Genomic DNA, 14,795 nt, shown 5'->3' with positions numbered 1-14,795 from the left:
TTGAGATGGCCTTGAATTATAATCTCCAGATTGAGAAGGGGATTGGAGGGAGAGAGGTTAGTGAAGTAACAGATCCTTGTGTGTGTCCAAACTAGTTACTTTCTGAGGAAGAAAATGCCCCACTGCCACTAGAGTCGGATTTATGAGTCCAAACCAGGTTAATCCCAGGAGATCTAGTCCACTCTGCGGTGGTCTTGGGTAGGTCTGGTCCATTTGGGGAGGGCTGGTTTTGCATCAGGCTGTTTTGCACTCTGAATTAGGTGGCCCTGGGATTGGAAATGCTTCCAAAACCGACTGAATCCCCAGGTCTCTACTCTATGGGATTTTACTAGAATGATCCTAGCTTCTGGAGTAGAGAACAAGGAGTCTTTGGCCCCGAGACATGGGACTGATGTGGACACTGAGCTATTGCTTAAGCCCCTTGACTTGCTGGGTGTCTGGCAAATGGTGGACTGTTCTTTTGACACTTTATGGGCTACATTCTGACAAAGTCAATAGGATGACAATAGCATGGGAAGCAGACAAATGATGAGACTATAGGAAGGGGTAAGAAAACGCGATCTATTCTGGTGGGTTAAAAATGATACACGTGTCAGCAGTTCTGATCTCAAGCCCAGTAATTCTACTGACTCCTGTTGGGAAAACCACATTATGCTTCAGTTGAATTTTCTTTTTTGAAACCAAAAATTGGTTTATTTTTGTTTTCTAGGTCACTTCATGTATGTAGACTCTGTTTATGTCAAGCACTTTCAAGAGGTGGCTCAGCTAGTTTCCCCAAGAACAACAGCTCCCATGTCCGGCTGCCTTTCTTTTTATTACCAACTACAGCAGGAGAATGACAACGTTTTCACCCTGTACACCAGAGATGCGACTGGCCTATATGAAGAAATCTGGAAAACACAGAGTACAGAAAGTACGGACTGGAATTTAGCAGAGGTCGACTTTAGCGCACCATACCCAATGGAGGTAAGGCCCAGTCCCCTCCCTGAACAGTCAATCCCTCGATTGCGGGATTGTGGCATGTGGAAACCTGTAAAATTCACCTGACCATTGAGGCAAATAGCCCACAACAACTGATTGAGTCCTTTTAGAAATGCTTCTTTGGGGGTATTTTTTGGTTTTTGCCAGAGTTAGACAACCCCAGAGGTTACTCGGGCATATTTATCTTACATTTTTATCAGGGAGGAAATGGGACCAGCTTCCAAGCTCTGTTTCTGCCTAACCTCTTCCTGTCCTTCATTAACATCACATGAACTGTAGCTTCCATGGAAATCCAGCCCCTAGAAGGTCTGCAGTCCAACATAGGAATTTTTCTGGCCATGATCTCATCAATATTTACCAAGATTTTTTTCCCTTGGGAGATTCATCTCTATTACAAGTCATGATGTACTTTATTTCCCCTAGGCTCTGCATATCTTAGGGGCTACATAAATGTTTTGATTATCATAAGACACATTTTACTGTTCTCAGGACTGTGGGTTCCACATTAACCTTTTCAGCAATTCATGCACCCATATGTGAATTTCATGATCAGTGGCATCTTCTTTGAGTTTCAAGAAAAACTGTTCACATGTGTGTGTGTCTCTCTCTCTCTAAATATATATATATATACAAAATGTATTATATATAATAGTTGATAAAATGTGATATTAATATAATCAAAAGTATCTGACTTTCCCTACCTCATATAGATGTTGTGAGGACAAAACTAACCTAAGTATTGTGAAAGAGCTTTAGGAATAATAATGCTATATAAAACCAAGGAATTATATATAATTCAAATTTTTAGTCCTTCTGTTTACCTACCTGAGCTAATGACCCAAAGCAGATTTGAGATTTGCCATCCTTTGAATAGAATTGTCTTTATTTACTTTATTTCCTGTCCTTTATTGAGATCATCCAAAAGTGAAATGGAACATCATTTTGACTTTCACATAGTGGAAAACTTCCCAGGGTTACAGAGCATTTAGTGGAATGAGAAAAGTCCAAACTGCTTCAGAACTCTTTTTGTTTTCTTCAACACAAACTAAAATCAGTTAATCTCAGACCAAAAACAATTTTCTGCCAATTCCTCATCCTAATTTAAACTCAGGGCAAAATTAGTTTTTAGCAGAACATTTTTCTGTTTCTGCAAAAGGTAATCAATGCCGGAAAATTAAAATTCTGCTGATTATTGTGCTTCAATACATTTTCTTATGTTTCATATGTGTATGATTAAGATGCAGTAGTTTGAATTCATCCCGGCATTATTTGTGATTATTCTGTAATAGACATTAAATAGTGCATAAATCAGTGACATTTATTTTCAATTCATCCAAGTGCATTCAAAGAAATACGACTCAGGAGCTTTGTTTCCTTCTGAATTTGCTATACTTTCCATAATCGGTTTTACTCTGTGATGGCATCTGTATTTTTCACTGGACCTGCTAAATATTATTTAGCATTGCGATTGGAAATGCTTTCTGCCTGTGATATCCTAATTAAATTTCAGAAACTCACCCTTAATTTGGAAACCTAGGTTTCTTCTCCTCTTGTGTTCCTGCCTTCCCCTCCAACACCTTCCCCCTGATTCATTTCCTTTTTGCCTGAAGACTGTGAAAAATAATAATAATAATAATGGTATTTATTAAGCACTTATTATGTGCCAGGCACTGTATTAAGTGCTGGGGTAGATACAAGATAATCCGGTCCCACATGGGGCTCACAGTCTTAATCCCCATTTTACAGATGAGGTAATTGAGGCACAGAGAAGTGAAGTGACTTGCCCAAGGAAAGATCTCGAGAGGTCCACTGTAGGAAACACAAGTCTAATCTGAATCAGCTATGACCTTGTTACTCTTGAGGGATGCATTGATTTTGAAGAGACTGAAGTAAAGGCTCAGTCACTAGGCTTGATGAAGTGCCTGGTCCATGTGTGAGCCATTTGTTTACTTTTGCTTCCCTTTTCTTTGAATGGTATTTGTTAATAATAATAATAATGATGGCATTTATTAAGCGCTTACTATGTGCAAAGCACTGTTCTAAGCACTGGGGAGGTTACAAGGTGATCAGGTTGTCCCTCGGGGGGCTCACAGTCTTAATCCCCATTTTACAGATGAGGTAACTGAGGCACAGAGAAGTTAAGTGACTCGCCCAAAGTCACACAGCTGGCAATTGGCAGAGCTGGGATTCGAACCCATGATCTCTGACTCCAAAGCCCGGGCTCTTTCCACGGAGCCACACTGCTTCTCTATTAAGCTTCTTCTCTTCTTCTTCTTCTTCTTCTATTAAGCTGCTTCTCTGTTAAGCGCTTACTATGTGCCAGGCACTGTACTAAGCACTGAGGGAGACAGGAGCCAATCAGGGTGGACCCAGTCTGTGTACCACATGGGGCTCGCAGTCTTAATCCCCATTTTGTAGATGAGGTAACTGAGGCACAGATAAGTGACTTGCCCAATATCACACAGTAGACATGTGGGGGAGCCAGGATTAGAACCCAGGTCCTCAAACTCCCATTCTACTTCCCCGCACTGCTTCCCCACTCTGTCCAACTGGTGGCCTGGGCCCCACCATTTTAGTGCTTTGGGGACAGAAGGCCTTGTCAGTTATATTAGAAGGGCTTCTGGAAGAGGAGCTGCTGACTCAGAAGCAGTGGTGACTGCTGCACCTTCTTATTCCCCAAGTCCTGTCTACAGTCTCTCTGTAGCCTGACAAATTTGCCCGCTTCCAGGTTGCTGAAGCGGCAAGGCCAGTAGAGTTCCCACCACTGGGGCTTGGGTCCTACTGCCTTGGATCCCAAGCTAACCGCAGGAGTTTGCTTGATGTGGAGTAATTAAGCAATCACTTGTATTTATTGAGCACTTCCTGTGTACAGAACAGTACACAGGACAGTGTTCTATATTAAGCGCTTGGGAGAGTACAATATAACAACATAACAGACGCATTCCCTGCCCACAGCGAACATACAGTTGAGAGGACTGCCCCACTTGCTTCTGCACCTGTTGGGTTAGGGCTTTGGATACTGTTATGGTATTTAAGTGCTTACTATGTGTCAGGGATCGTACTAAGCACTGGGGTAGATACAAGCTAATTAGGCTTTACACAGTCCGTGTCCTTCATGGGGCTCTCAGTCTTAGTCCTCATTTTACAGATGAGGTAACTGAGGCACAGAGAAGTGAAGTGACTTGCACAAGGTTACACAGCAGACAAGTGGCGGAACTGGAATTAGAACCCAAGATCTTTTAACTCTGTTCTTTAAGGCTGTGAAGTCAGTCTGTTCAGTTCAATTGAACTTCCTCTGGGGAGATTTTTAGGCCATCAGAAATCTAGTGTAAGGGCATCTAGCCCACACATTCAGGCAGGAGATAAATCTCTATTTTCCTTTGCAGGTTATATTTGAAGTTGCTTTCAATGGTGCCAAAGGTGGGTTTGTAGCCCTTGATGATATCTCGTTTTCTCCAGTTCACTGCCAAAGTCAGACAGGTGAGACTTTTTTTTTGGTAATTATTCTCCATTTTTTTCCTCTGTGTTCATTCACTCAGTCATTCAGTCGTGTTTATTGAGCACTTACTGTGTGCAGAGCACTGTACTAAGCACTTGGGAAGTGCTTTATGTGTGCGCTCAGCGACAGATTAAGTCTTTGGCAGGATCTGAAATACATAAAAGTGTGGGGAGAGTGTCCCTTGTGGGGATAGGAGGAGAGGGAAAATAGAGAAGAAGAGAGGGAAGTCTCCATACCCAAGCTATCTTCCCGTGAGGACCAAATTGACTCCCTCAACATCATCCTCTCTACTGAATGAAATTCACTCGCTCCCCCAACCCTTCACCAATATTGTACCACTAATGTATAGCCCTGGATCACTTCCACAGTCTGCTTCCTTTGCTCCTGTGCATGAGCCACAGAGCACTGCTGGCGAAAATCCAGATAGCAAGCCAACCATGTCCATCTCAAATTCATCCATGCCTGCTTTAACTCTGCCCTCTCCTCTGCCTGGCAGTATTATTCTCCCTCCTTATTGATTCCCATACCCATTGCCCTTGCCAGCTGTTTCAGAAGTTTAACTCCCTTCTCAACTCCCCTGCCCCCTAATGACCTGGCCATGTACTTCATTGAGAAAATTGAAACCATCTGGTGTGTTCTCCATAAAATCTCCCCTACTCTCCTCAAGTCCCTCCCTCCTCCTGCCCCTTCTTCGACTCTCCCATCTTTCCCAACAATATCTCGAGGAGATGTTCTGCCACCTCTCAAAATTCACCTCCTCCACCTGAGCCTCCAATTCCATCCTTTCGTACTTTATCCGAACACTTGCCTCTTCCCTTCTTCCCTCCCTGACTGCCATTTTCAACTGTTCACTCTCCACAGCTTTCAAACATGCTTATGTCTCCTCTATCCTAAAAAAAAAAACCCTCCCTTGACCCCATGGCTCCCTCCAGTTATTGCCCCATTTCCCTCCTAACATTTCTCTCCAAACTCCTTGAGTGAGTTTTTTACACCCACTGTCTCCACGTCCTATCCCTCAATTCTCTCTTGACCCCCTCCAATCTGGCATCTGGCCCCTTTGTTTCTTGGAAACTGCCCTCAAAATGGTCACCAAATCCAACAGCCTCAACTCTATCCTAATCCTCCTCAACCTCTCAACTGCCTTTGGCACTGCTGACCAGTCCCTTCTCCTGCAAATATTATCCAACCTGGGCTTCACTGACACTGTTCTTTCCTTTTTATCTTCCTATCTCTCTGGTCACTCATTCTCTGTCTTTTTTTTTGTGGGCTCCTCCTCTGCCTCCCACCCCCTAACTGTGGGAGTCCCTCAAGGCTCAGTTCTGTGTCCCTTTCTATTCTCCATCTACACCCACTCCCTTGGAGAACTCATTCGCTTTCACGGCTTCAACTACCACCTCTATTATGACGATTCCCAAATTTACATCTCCAGCCCTGATCTCTCTCCTTCTCTCTGCAGTTTTGCATTTCCTTCTGCCTTCAGGATATCTCTATTTGGATGCCCCACTGACACCTCAAACTTAACATGTCCCAAACAGAACTCTTCATCTTTCCAGTCAATCGTTCAATCAATCATATTTATTGAGCGTATACTATGTGCAGCACACTGAACTAAGCACTTGGGAGAGTACAGTATGACAGAGTTGGTAGACACATTCCCTGCCTATGATGAGCTTACAGTCTAGAGGGGAGAGAGACAGTAATATAAATAAATTACGGATATGTACCTAAGTGCACCACCATCCTCCTTGTTTCACAAGCCAGTAACCCTAGCAATATCCTTGATTCATCTCTCTCATTCAATCTGTCACCAAATCCTGTCTGTTTAACCTTCTCAATGGTTATAATCCACCCTTTCCTCTCCATCCATACTGCTACCTCATTGATACAAGCACTTATCCTATCCTGCCTTGATTACTGTATCATCTTCCTTTGCTGACCTCCCTGCCTCCTGCCTCTCCCTACTTCAGTCCATTTTTCACTCTGCTGCCTGGATCATTTTTCTACATAACCTTTCCATCCATGTTTCCCCACTCATCGAGAACCTCTAATGGTTGCCCATCCAACTCCACATCAAACAGAAGCTCTTACCACGGGCTTTAAAGCTCTCAATCACCTTGCCCTCTCTTACCTTACCTCTCTGATTTTCTACTACAACCCAGCCCCCTACTTTGCTCCTTTAATGCCAACCTACTCACTGTGCTTCGATCTCACATATCTCACCAACCCCTCACCCACATTCTGTATCTGAACTGGAACTCCCTCCCCCTTCATACTCAATAGATGATCACTGTCTCTGTCTGCTCATATCTCCTCCAAGAGACCTTCCCCAATTAAGTCCTCATTTCCTCTTCTCCCACTTCCTTCTGTATTATCCTTGCATTTGGATTTGCACCCTTTATTCACCCCTCCCTTAGCCCCTCAGCCCTTATATATTTGATTGTCCCAAATATATTTTTATTATCATATATTATGTGTTTATATAAATGATTGTCTCCCCCCTTAAGACTGTAAGCTCCTTGTATGCAGGGAATGTCTCTACCAACTCTGTTATATTGTACTTTCTCAAGTGCTTAGGACACTACTCTGAACACAGTGCTCAGTAAATACAAATTGAATGATTGATAGGGAAAGGAAAAACAGGAGGGGAAGAGGGGAAAAAGAAGAAGGAAAGGGTAGCAGGGGAGCTGGTAAGGGTGGGAGAAGGGAAAAGGCCAAGAGGGGAGAAGAGGAGATGGGGACTCCATAACTATGACCTCCTGTGACATGCCCCTTGTGCCCTGCCTTTACCCTACCTTCAGGGTAGATGTTAGTGCCTGGCTCTCACAGTATTTAAATGCAGGTATCTTCCTATTCAACTGAACAGTGCAACTAGATTTTCATTCCCTAGGAATTCTCCTTTTGATGAACCACACGTAGTAAATACGACTCTAGATGTAAACGCCTTGTGGTCCGGAATTTTGTCTGCCAACTTTCTTGTATAGTACTTTCCCAAGTGGTTAGAACAGTGTTTGTACGGAGTAAGTGCTCAATAAATATCATTGATTGATTGATGACTACTTTTTAGCGTGTCTCCCAAGCTACCAAGAAGGGAAAATAAATCATATTGATGCCCCATTACTCTTGTCAGAGAATATTATGTTGTTTAATGAAGGAAAGAGCTTCTGGAAATTATAAGCTGTTGTATAAATACTAAATGTGGTTATTATTTCAAGTTTATTAATCTGAAATGTCTAAATGTCCCTAGGGTAAATTATTTCCTTGTAGTTCAGGATTTCCCTTTGGTAGTTTTGGCAAAGAACTGTGTTCCTTTCATTTAACATTCTCTTTCCCAGAGTGAGGAATAAAGATATGCCATTCTTTCATGAACAATATGGTGTGTCTTGTGAAGTGGGGGAGAAATGAGGGAAAGAGAGAAGTGAGGTAGGGCATTCTATTTTCTTAAGGGAATTAGGTTAGCAGTTGGGTGCCTTTGATATTTGTATCACTTTTATATAACCACTGTTCTCTGCCATCAGATGGTTGCTTTGGAATTTCCTTTTTTTTTTATTTGTGCTTGTTTTAGAGAGAGATTCTTACCCCAATCAGCAAAATGGTCAATGCCTGTACAGACACCAAGAACCAATTTCTTTAAACAAATTTCCCTTCTTGAATTTCCACAAACTGCGGGTACCTTATTATACATCACATTTAAGGTTAGAACAAATTTGGGGCTAAAGTAGTCCAGATCACGGTACAGCCTCCTGTACCTTTCGTTTCCCAGTGAAGGGAGAGAGAAGAAATGGATGCATCTTTTTTGGTTAAGGCTGGCTTTCTTCAGAATAGTGGTTACCAGGGATTGGTTTTGCAAATAGACAACCAATAATATCAAGCCTCCAAATCTGTTTGGAGAAATTAGTGGTGTCTGATATCAGCCTCCAAAACACAAGTGTTTTGCCATCAGCAGCAGCATGTATACCCCCACAGTGATGAATTGCAATGAAGAACATTTCAACAAAAATTTACTACAACTGCTACTACTACTGCTTCTACTTGGTGGTACATGTCCAATACACGTCCTGGAAGTGCGAGATATTGGGATTCCAGGTCTCATGGGAGGTCAGAGCCCAGAGAGGGAGATTTGGGAGTCATTCACATAGTTGAAGTAGCTGAGGGCGAGTCCCTCATGAGAGTGCATGTAAAGTAAGAAGAGTAGAGGACCTAGAACCAAGGCCTGAGGGGATGCCCCCTGTAAAAGGATGAGGCAGAGAAGCCAGTGAATGAAACCTAGGCATTCAGAGAGGTAGGAGAATCAGGATAGCACTGCATCAGTACTGTGATATTGTTTCGAGGAGGAAGTGGTCCCTGATGTCTAAAGCAGTGGAGAAATCGAGGATGACCAAGGAACTTGGCTAAGAGGAGGTAATTGGTGACATTGGAGCAGGCAGTCTTGGTGGACTGCAGAAGGTCTGGAATTGCTTCACCACAGCATAGCCAGTCATGTCAGATCTCGGGTGCCCTATCTGATTCATCCCCCATCTCCAGTGGGATAAAGCAGGACCGACTAATATGGGGATTGAGAGAGAGAGAGAGAGTGGTTAAGGGTAATGTCAAATATATGAGCTTTAGATGAAGAGGATGGTGGTGGTGTCAACAATGATGAGAAATTTAGATGAGAGGATTTGGCAGGGAAGATGAAGAGTCTGTCTAGTTTTTGGAAAGGTGGAGCTTGAGATGGCAGCAGGAGAATAGGTGACAATTGGAAAGCCAAATATGTGTTGAGCTGCAATTGGGCGAACAAAGAGGTCAGAGGAAAGGTTTTAAGGATGCAGTAGAGCACAACCTCAGATAAGGTAGCACCTCAGCTGACAACAGACAACCGCAGCAAACAAACTCGCATGGTGAGCTACATTCAAGGAAGGAGAGGCTCTTTTGGAAGAGAAGTTTTGAGAGGATCATAGACTAAAGAGGCACAAGGAAAAAAATAACCAATCTTGACATTTCCAGCAAAAAGTATAATCAAAGAACAAAGCTTTCTGATGGTGGTAGGATTGTGATGGTGCTCAAAAACCTGCTTCTTCCATTTCACTTTTTCTAACATAGGATTTTTCCTGTCTTTCCTTAGCCACCCTTCCTTCATTGTTGACTCTTACTTTTTTGAGCAGCTATTGCTTTTCTAAAAGGCAAGTGTGCACGTGAACACCCACACAATCAATCATTTTATTGAACATTTACTGTGTGCAGGACATCATTCATTCAATTGTATTTATTGAGCACTTACTATGTGCAGAGCACTGTACTAAGTGCTTGGGAAGTACAAGTTGGCAACATATAGAGACGGTCCCTATCCAACAACGGGCTCACATACTTGGGAGAGTACAATATAACAGATTTGGTAGACATGTTACCTGCCCACTAGGAGCTTCCAATACCACCTCCCTCATTAGCAGAAGTGCTCATTTGAGTTTCTGCAGAAGAAAAAAGCTGGTGTTATAAATATCCCAAACTATTATTCCATTCCTTCTTGATATCTGGAACACAATTCACACCCTAATGGTATCATTTTCAATATCAATTCAGTGGCCTAAAAGCCTCATATTTTGATCTCATTTGACTTTTTGAATTTCTGTCTTGTACAAATATGCTTCACTGTAAGCCTCTAGCTGCCTAGTGTTTCTTCCCTTAGAAACATATCATTATCATTCTCATAATAATACCATTATCATTCTATCATTCATATCATTCTAGACTGTGAGCCCACTGTTGGGTAGGGACCGTCTCTATATGTTGCCAACTTGTACTTCCCAAGCGCTTAGTACAGTGCTCTGCACACAGTAAGCGCTCAATAAATACAATTGAATGAATGAGTGAATCATTAGCACTCCCCAAAGTCTTTTGCCCGCACTCTCCTCCTCCATCATCCTACTGAACATGTTTCACCACAGCTGTATTTTCTAGATTTTTCTGAAGAAGGAAATGTAGCGGACACTACAGGCCAAAAAGCCATTGCAAGGAGAAATCATCCTGGTTCCAAAATCAGAAGGCTTCTACAGTTATCAGGTGTTTCAGGGCTACAATACCCTGTTTAAAGAAATCTAGATCCTGGGGTTTATTTTTAGTTTCTTGGAATAGATTATTTTACTAGCCCTAACAAATTCACTTTCCAGTTGTTTAAGAAAATAACAACATTCCTTTAGAATGTGTTTTTAAATTTTCACTTAAATTGTGAACAAATGGAAAAAATAATTGAGCTTTGATTTCAAGGTTCAACTCTTTTTCCCAATCCTCCTGCACACTTGACAATTGTAGTTCATTGTAAATGCGCACACTCGGGTATTGATTTTGGATAACTTTCCTAACAATTAATTAGACTGACCTGTTTTTCTTCTTGGTCCTGCATTTGGGAATACTCTTTAGGCCCAGAACCAAATAATGGTAGCTTGCATTTTATATTGGGGGAAAAAAAATGATTAAAATTTGAATGGTGACTTCCCACGAATCCATTCCCTCTATATGGACCAGATCTTGAATCCCCTTAGATTGGGAAAGCTCTTTGTGATGACACTGCGTGCTGTTTCCATATATTTTATCTTCAGAGTCTAGGAAACACCCAGTGAAGATGGAAATTGGTTGCATCTCCAACTGAATTGCTAATCTGCCAGTCTTAAAATATTAGGAAGAAGTTTTATATATTTTTTAAAATCTTCTTTCTACCTGGTCTGGTTTGGCTCTTTTATTTTGGACAAAATGAAAATCTGTTTAGGATTTCAGTTCTGGAATGTACTCTGATTCCATTCTGCAATGCCCTCCCTTTTCATATCCAGCAGATGATCACTCTCCCTGCTTCAAAGCCTTATCGAAGGCATGTCTCCTCCAAGAGGCCTTCCCTGATTAAACTCTCATTTCGTCTTTTCCCACTCCCTTCTGCCTTGCCCTGACTTGCTTACTTTATTCCCCCACTGCCTCCAGCCCCCCAGCACTTATGCACATATCCATCATTTATTTATACTAATGTCTGTCTCCTCCTCTAGACTGTAAGCTCATTGTGGGCAAGGAATGTGCCTGTTATATTGTTGTGTTGTACTCTCCCAAGTGCTTAGTAGAGTGCCCTGCACAGTAAGCACTCAATAAATATGACTGATTGATTGTCTTCGTGATTCTTAAATGACGTGGTTTTCTTTTCTTTCTTTTCCAGTGAATGGGTGGGTTCGCGGTATTCAATTATTGTAAGGGTTGCATTTTTTGCTTTTTAAAAAGCAACCCGGCTTTGTTCAAAGTATCATGAGTTTCTGTATCTGAACCTCTCTGCAATTCCTCTGGTTATCTAAATTACTCAACAGTGATTATTGAACGTCCAGTATATGCAGAACACTATTCCTCTCAGGACAGGGGTCTATTGTTTGAGCCCTCCCAAGCAATTTGCCCAATAGCCTCCTCTGAATCCCGACAGTATAATCCCAGCTTAACATCAACTACAGGAAAGGCCAGATCACAAGAACAAAAGTTGGATTTGGCCACCATGAAAGCCCCATGTAGTTGTTATCCCTTTTTGACTGGATTAATTTTATAGCTTCCTCCATTATCTCCCTGCCTCTGTCCCTTCCTCAGGCTATCTTCCATCTTTCTAAAATGATAATTGGGGCCCATTGCTTTTCTCTTTAAAAAATTCCAGTGGCTCTTCTCACAGCTTCTCATATGAAACACAAACCTCCTGACCTTTGGCTTCAAAATTCTCTATCATCTGGCTCCCATTTGCCTATCGGTTCTCATGCTTGGCACATAGTAAGCGCTTAACAAATGCCATCATCATCATTTCCCCTTTCCCCTGCTCCTCTCCAGTTCCTCTCTTCTTCTGCCCCCTCTCTGGCTTTTTCATCTCCTCCCAGTGGTATCTCAGGAGGAGATCACCCACCTACTCTCCAAGTCCACCCCCTCCACCTGTGCCTGTGACCCCATCCCTTCATCCCTTATTAAAACAACTGCCACCTCATCTCTTCCCTTCCTGACTGCCGTCTTCAACCACTCTCTTTCCAATGGCTCCTTTCCCCTTGCTTATAAACGTGTCCTTGTATATCCCTTATTGTAAAAAATCCCTCCCTCGACCCCCACAGCACTCTATTGTATTGTACTCTACCAAGCGCTTAGTGCAGTGCTCTGCTCACAGTAAGTGCCCAATAAATACCATGAATTGATTGATTCAAAGGATGCTCCCTCAGCTAGGTGATGTGGGATTTGTTGAGCAACCATTCCTCATTCATTCTGCCTTCAAGCATTTTGACTATAGACTTCGGTCATATCCCCGCCCAACCTTCATCTCACCAGAATGAAGATTCCAAATATTTTTCAGTCTATCCACTCAGAAAGCTTCTCCAGCCTTTGATCATCGTTTACCTTAGAAAGAAGTTAAGAATATTTTGGAATGGGTCTATTTTTATTTTGATGTCCTTCTGAAATGTGAACTAGGACAAAAACAAGTGTTGACAGTTTTTATATGTTCTATCCTGAAGGGGTAGTTCTTTTCTCTTTTGATGTCTAGTGTCTGTTTATTTTTATGGAAATTTTGGAAGAGGTTCTTTTCCCCCCTTTGGCAAAAAATATAAAACAGATTCACTTGTCAAATAGAAAAGATGGCTTGATGCTAACTTGTCATTTTCCCACAAGGGTAAAATATTTGTGTCCATCTTGCTGCTTCAAAACACATTGGTATTAGATACTGACAAATAAAGATGAAACAGAATATACATTTTGGCATCCTCCCTCTTCAGTTGTTTTTTGCATATTTCTGCTTTATTTCTCCTAACCAAAGACATTCTTCTTTTTGTAGGGTTTTTCTTCAATACAGAAGAAGCAAGCTGCAATTTTGAGGACGATCTCTGTAATTTTTATCAGGATAAAGATGGCCCTGGCTGGAACAGAGTAAAACTGAAGCCTAATGTGTACAGAGCAGGCGATCATACAACAGGATTAGGTATTTCAAATGTCTGTGATAAGTGGGCTGCTTTTCTTTATTTTCTTCTTCTCCTTCTCGTCCTGAATTGTGGTTCTTTAACAAGCGTTAACAAAATGGTAGTCCTCGGGCGGAAATGGCAACGGGTACTTTTTTTTTCCCCTTTATAGTGAAAAAAAACCCCTAATTAGAATGCTGGCTTTCGTGCATAAGCTTTGGATGGACCAAACTTGTGGTTAATATATTGTATGATGTCAGAGCTGGAAATGCAGTTATTTGACCTGAAATACCATATTTACTTGCATAATTGCCCGTACTGTATAACTGCCCCACCCGGATTTTTGAGGTGGACATAAAAAAATGTTTCTGGACTGCATAATTGTAAGCAGGGATAGCTTGGCCTGGGGAGGAGGAGCAGAAGGGTGATAGCATGGCAAAACAGAGGAGGGAAAGTTAATGCAATGAGTGTCCATTATGTGCAGCACATGAGGGAGTGCAATAGAAGAGATGAAATCAGTGCCCTCTTACCTTCCTTCTCCTCTTCCTCCCATTCTTTTTTCCTCTTTTTTTTCTACTTCTTCTCCTCCTACCCTTATTGCTAGATGAATTTCCCATCTGACCCACATAATAGCATGGCCCCTGTTTTTATGTCACAAAAATTATGCAGGTAGTGGGGCAATTATGCAAGTAAGAGCAGTAGTTGACAATGTTTTGGAAATGGTTGCTGCATCTCCTTAAAGGGAGCTCTTAGGTTCCACGATCTGATTACCTTAAAGCATAAAGATATCATAATAAAGTTATAAAGTAGTTAATCTATACCCTCAGCATTTCTCTCCAATTCCACCAGGAAAAAAGGTAGCCGATCTTATAAAACAATAAGTAGTAGATGTCAGCTCCCAGGAGATCCCACCTGATCTGAACCTTCCTGACAGGGAGTTAGGTTTAAAGTTAAGACTGCTGTTTTAGGACTTCTTTACCATTGACAGCTCTGGAATGGCCATTTGCCATTTACCATTCATCTTCCCAGACAACTTAGCCTTTTCAATACAAACTGCTCCCAAAGATACTAGCAATGTGCTCTATGCCCTTAAATCACTCTTCATATTCAGGGAGTGGAAGCCCTGAACTTTGTCATCTTGCCAGTTGGACCAGCAGGCTGCGTTCAGATGGATTCATCATTTTTATTTTATGAAGTCTGAAAAGCGTTAATCCTCCAGAATGACTGGACCCTGGCCCATGTGGAGTCAAATCTGTAATGGCTTATGAGGCTTATTTAGGATTTCGCTATTTCATTTTAAACAGAGAGCACACTTCTTTTAAAAAAGAAATATGCAGTTTAGTAACCTGCTTGAGGAAGGTGGCATATCTGAAACTATGTTAGGGCCCGAATAA

The 14,795-nt window shown here is 41.9% G+C and overlaps 1 protein-coding gene across 2 annotated transcripts in view; it reads left to right on the top strand.

The window, feature by feature from the left end:
* Positions 1–14,795, top strand: part of MAMDC2 (MAM domain containing 2) — a 136,972-nt gene that overhangs the window by 72,873 nt on the left and 49,304 nt on the right. For both annotated transcript variants that reach the window (XM_038769756.1, XM_038769757.1), the window contains exons 6-8: positions 710–966; positions 4,368–4,461; positions 13,281–13,424. In XM_038769756.1, coding sequence (XP_038625684.1) covers positions 710–966; positions 4,368–4,461; positions 13,281–13,424 — 495 coding nt within the window. The remainder of the gene's footprint in view (positions 1–709; positions 967–4,367; positions 4,462–13,280; positions 13,425–14,795) is intronic.

Source organism: Tachyglossus aculeatus, chromosome X4 (genome assembly GCF_015852505.1).
Source record: "Tachyglossus aculeatus isolate mTacAcu1 chromosome X4, mTacAcu1.pri, whole genome shotgun sequence".
Classification (NCBI taxonomy): Eukaryota; Metazoa; Chordata; class Mammalia; order Monotremata; family Tachyglossidae; genus Tachyglossus; species Tachyglossus aculeatus.
Note: the sequence above shows the minus strand (reverse complement) of the source record. Positions and strands in the feature narration are given on the sequence as shown.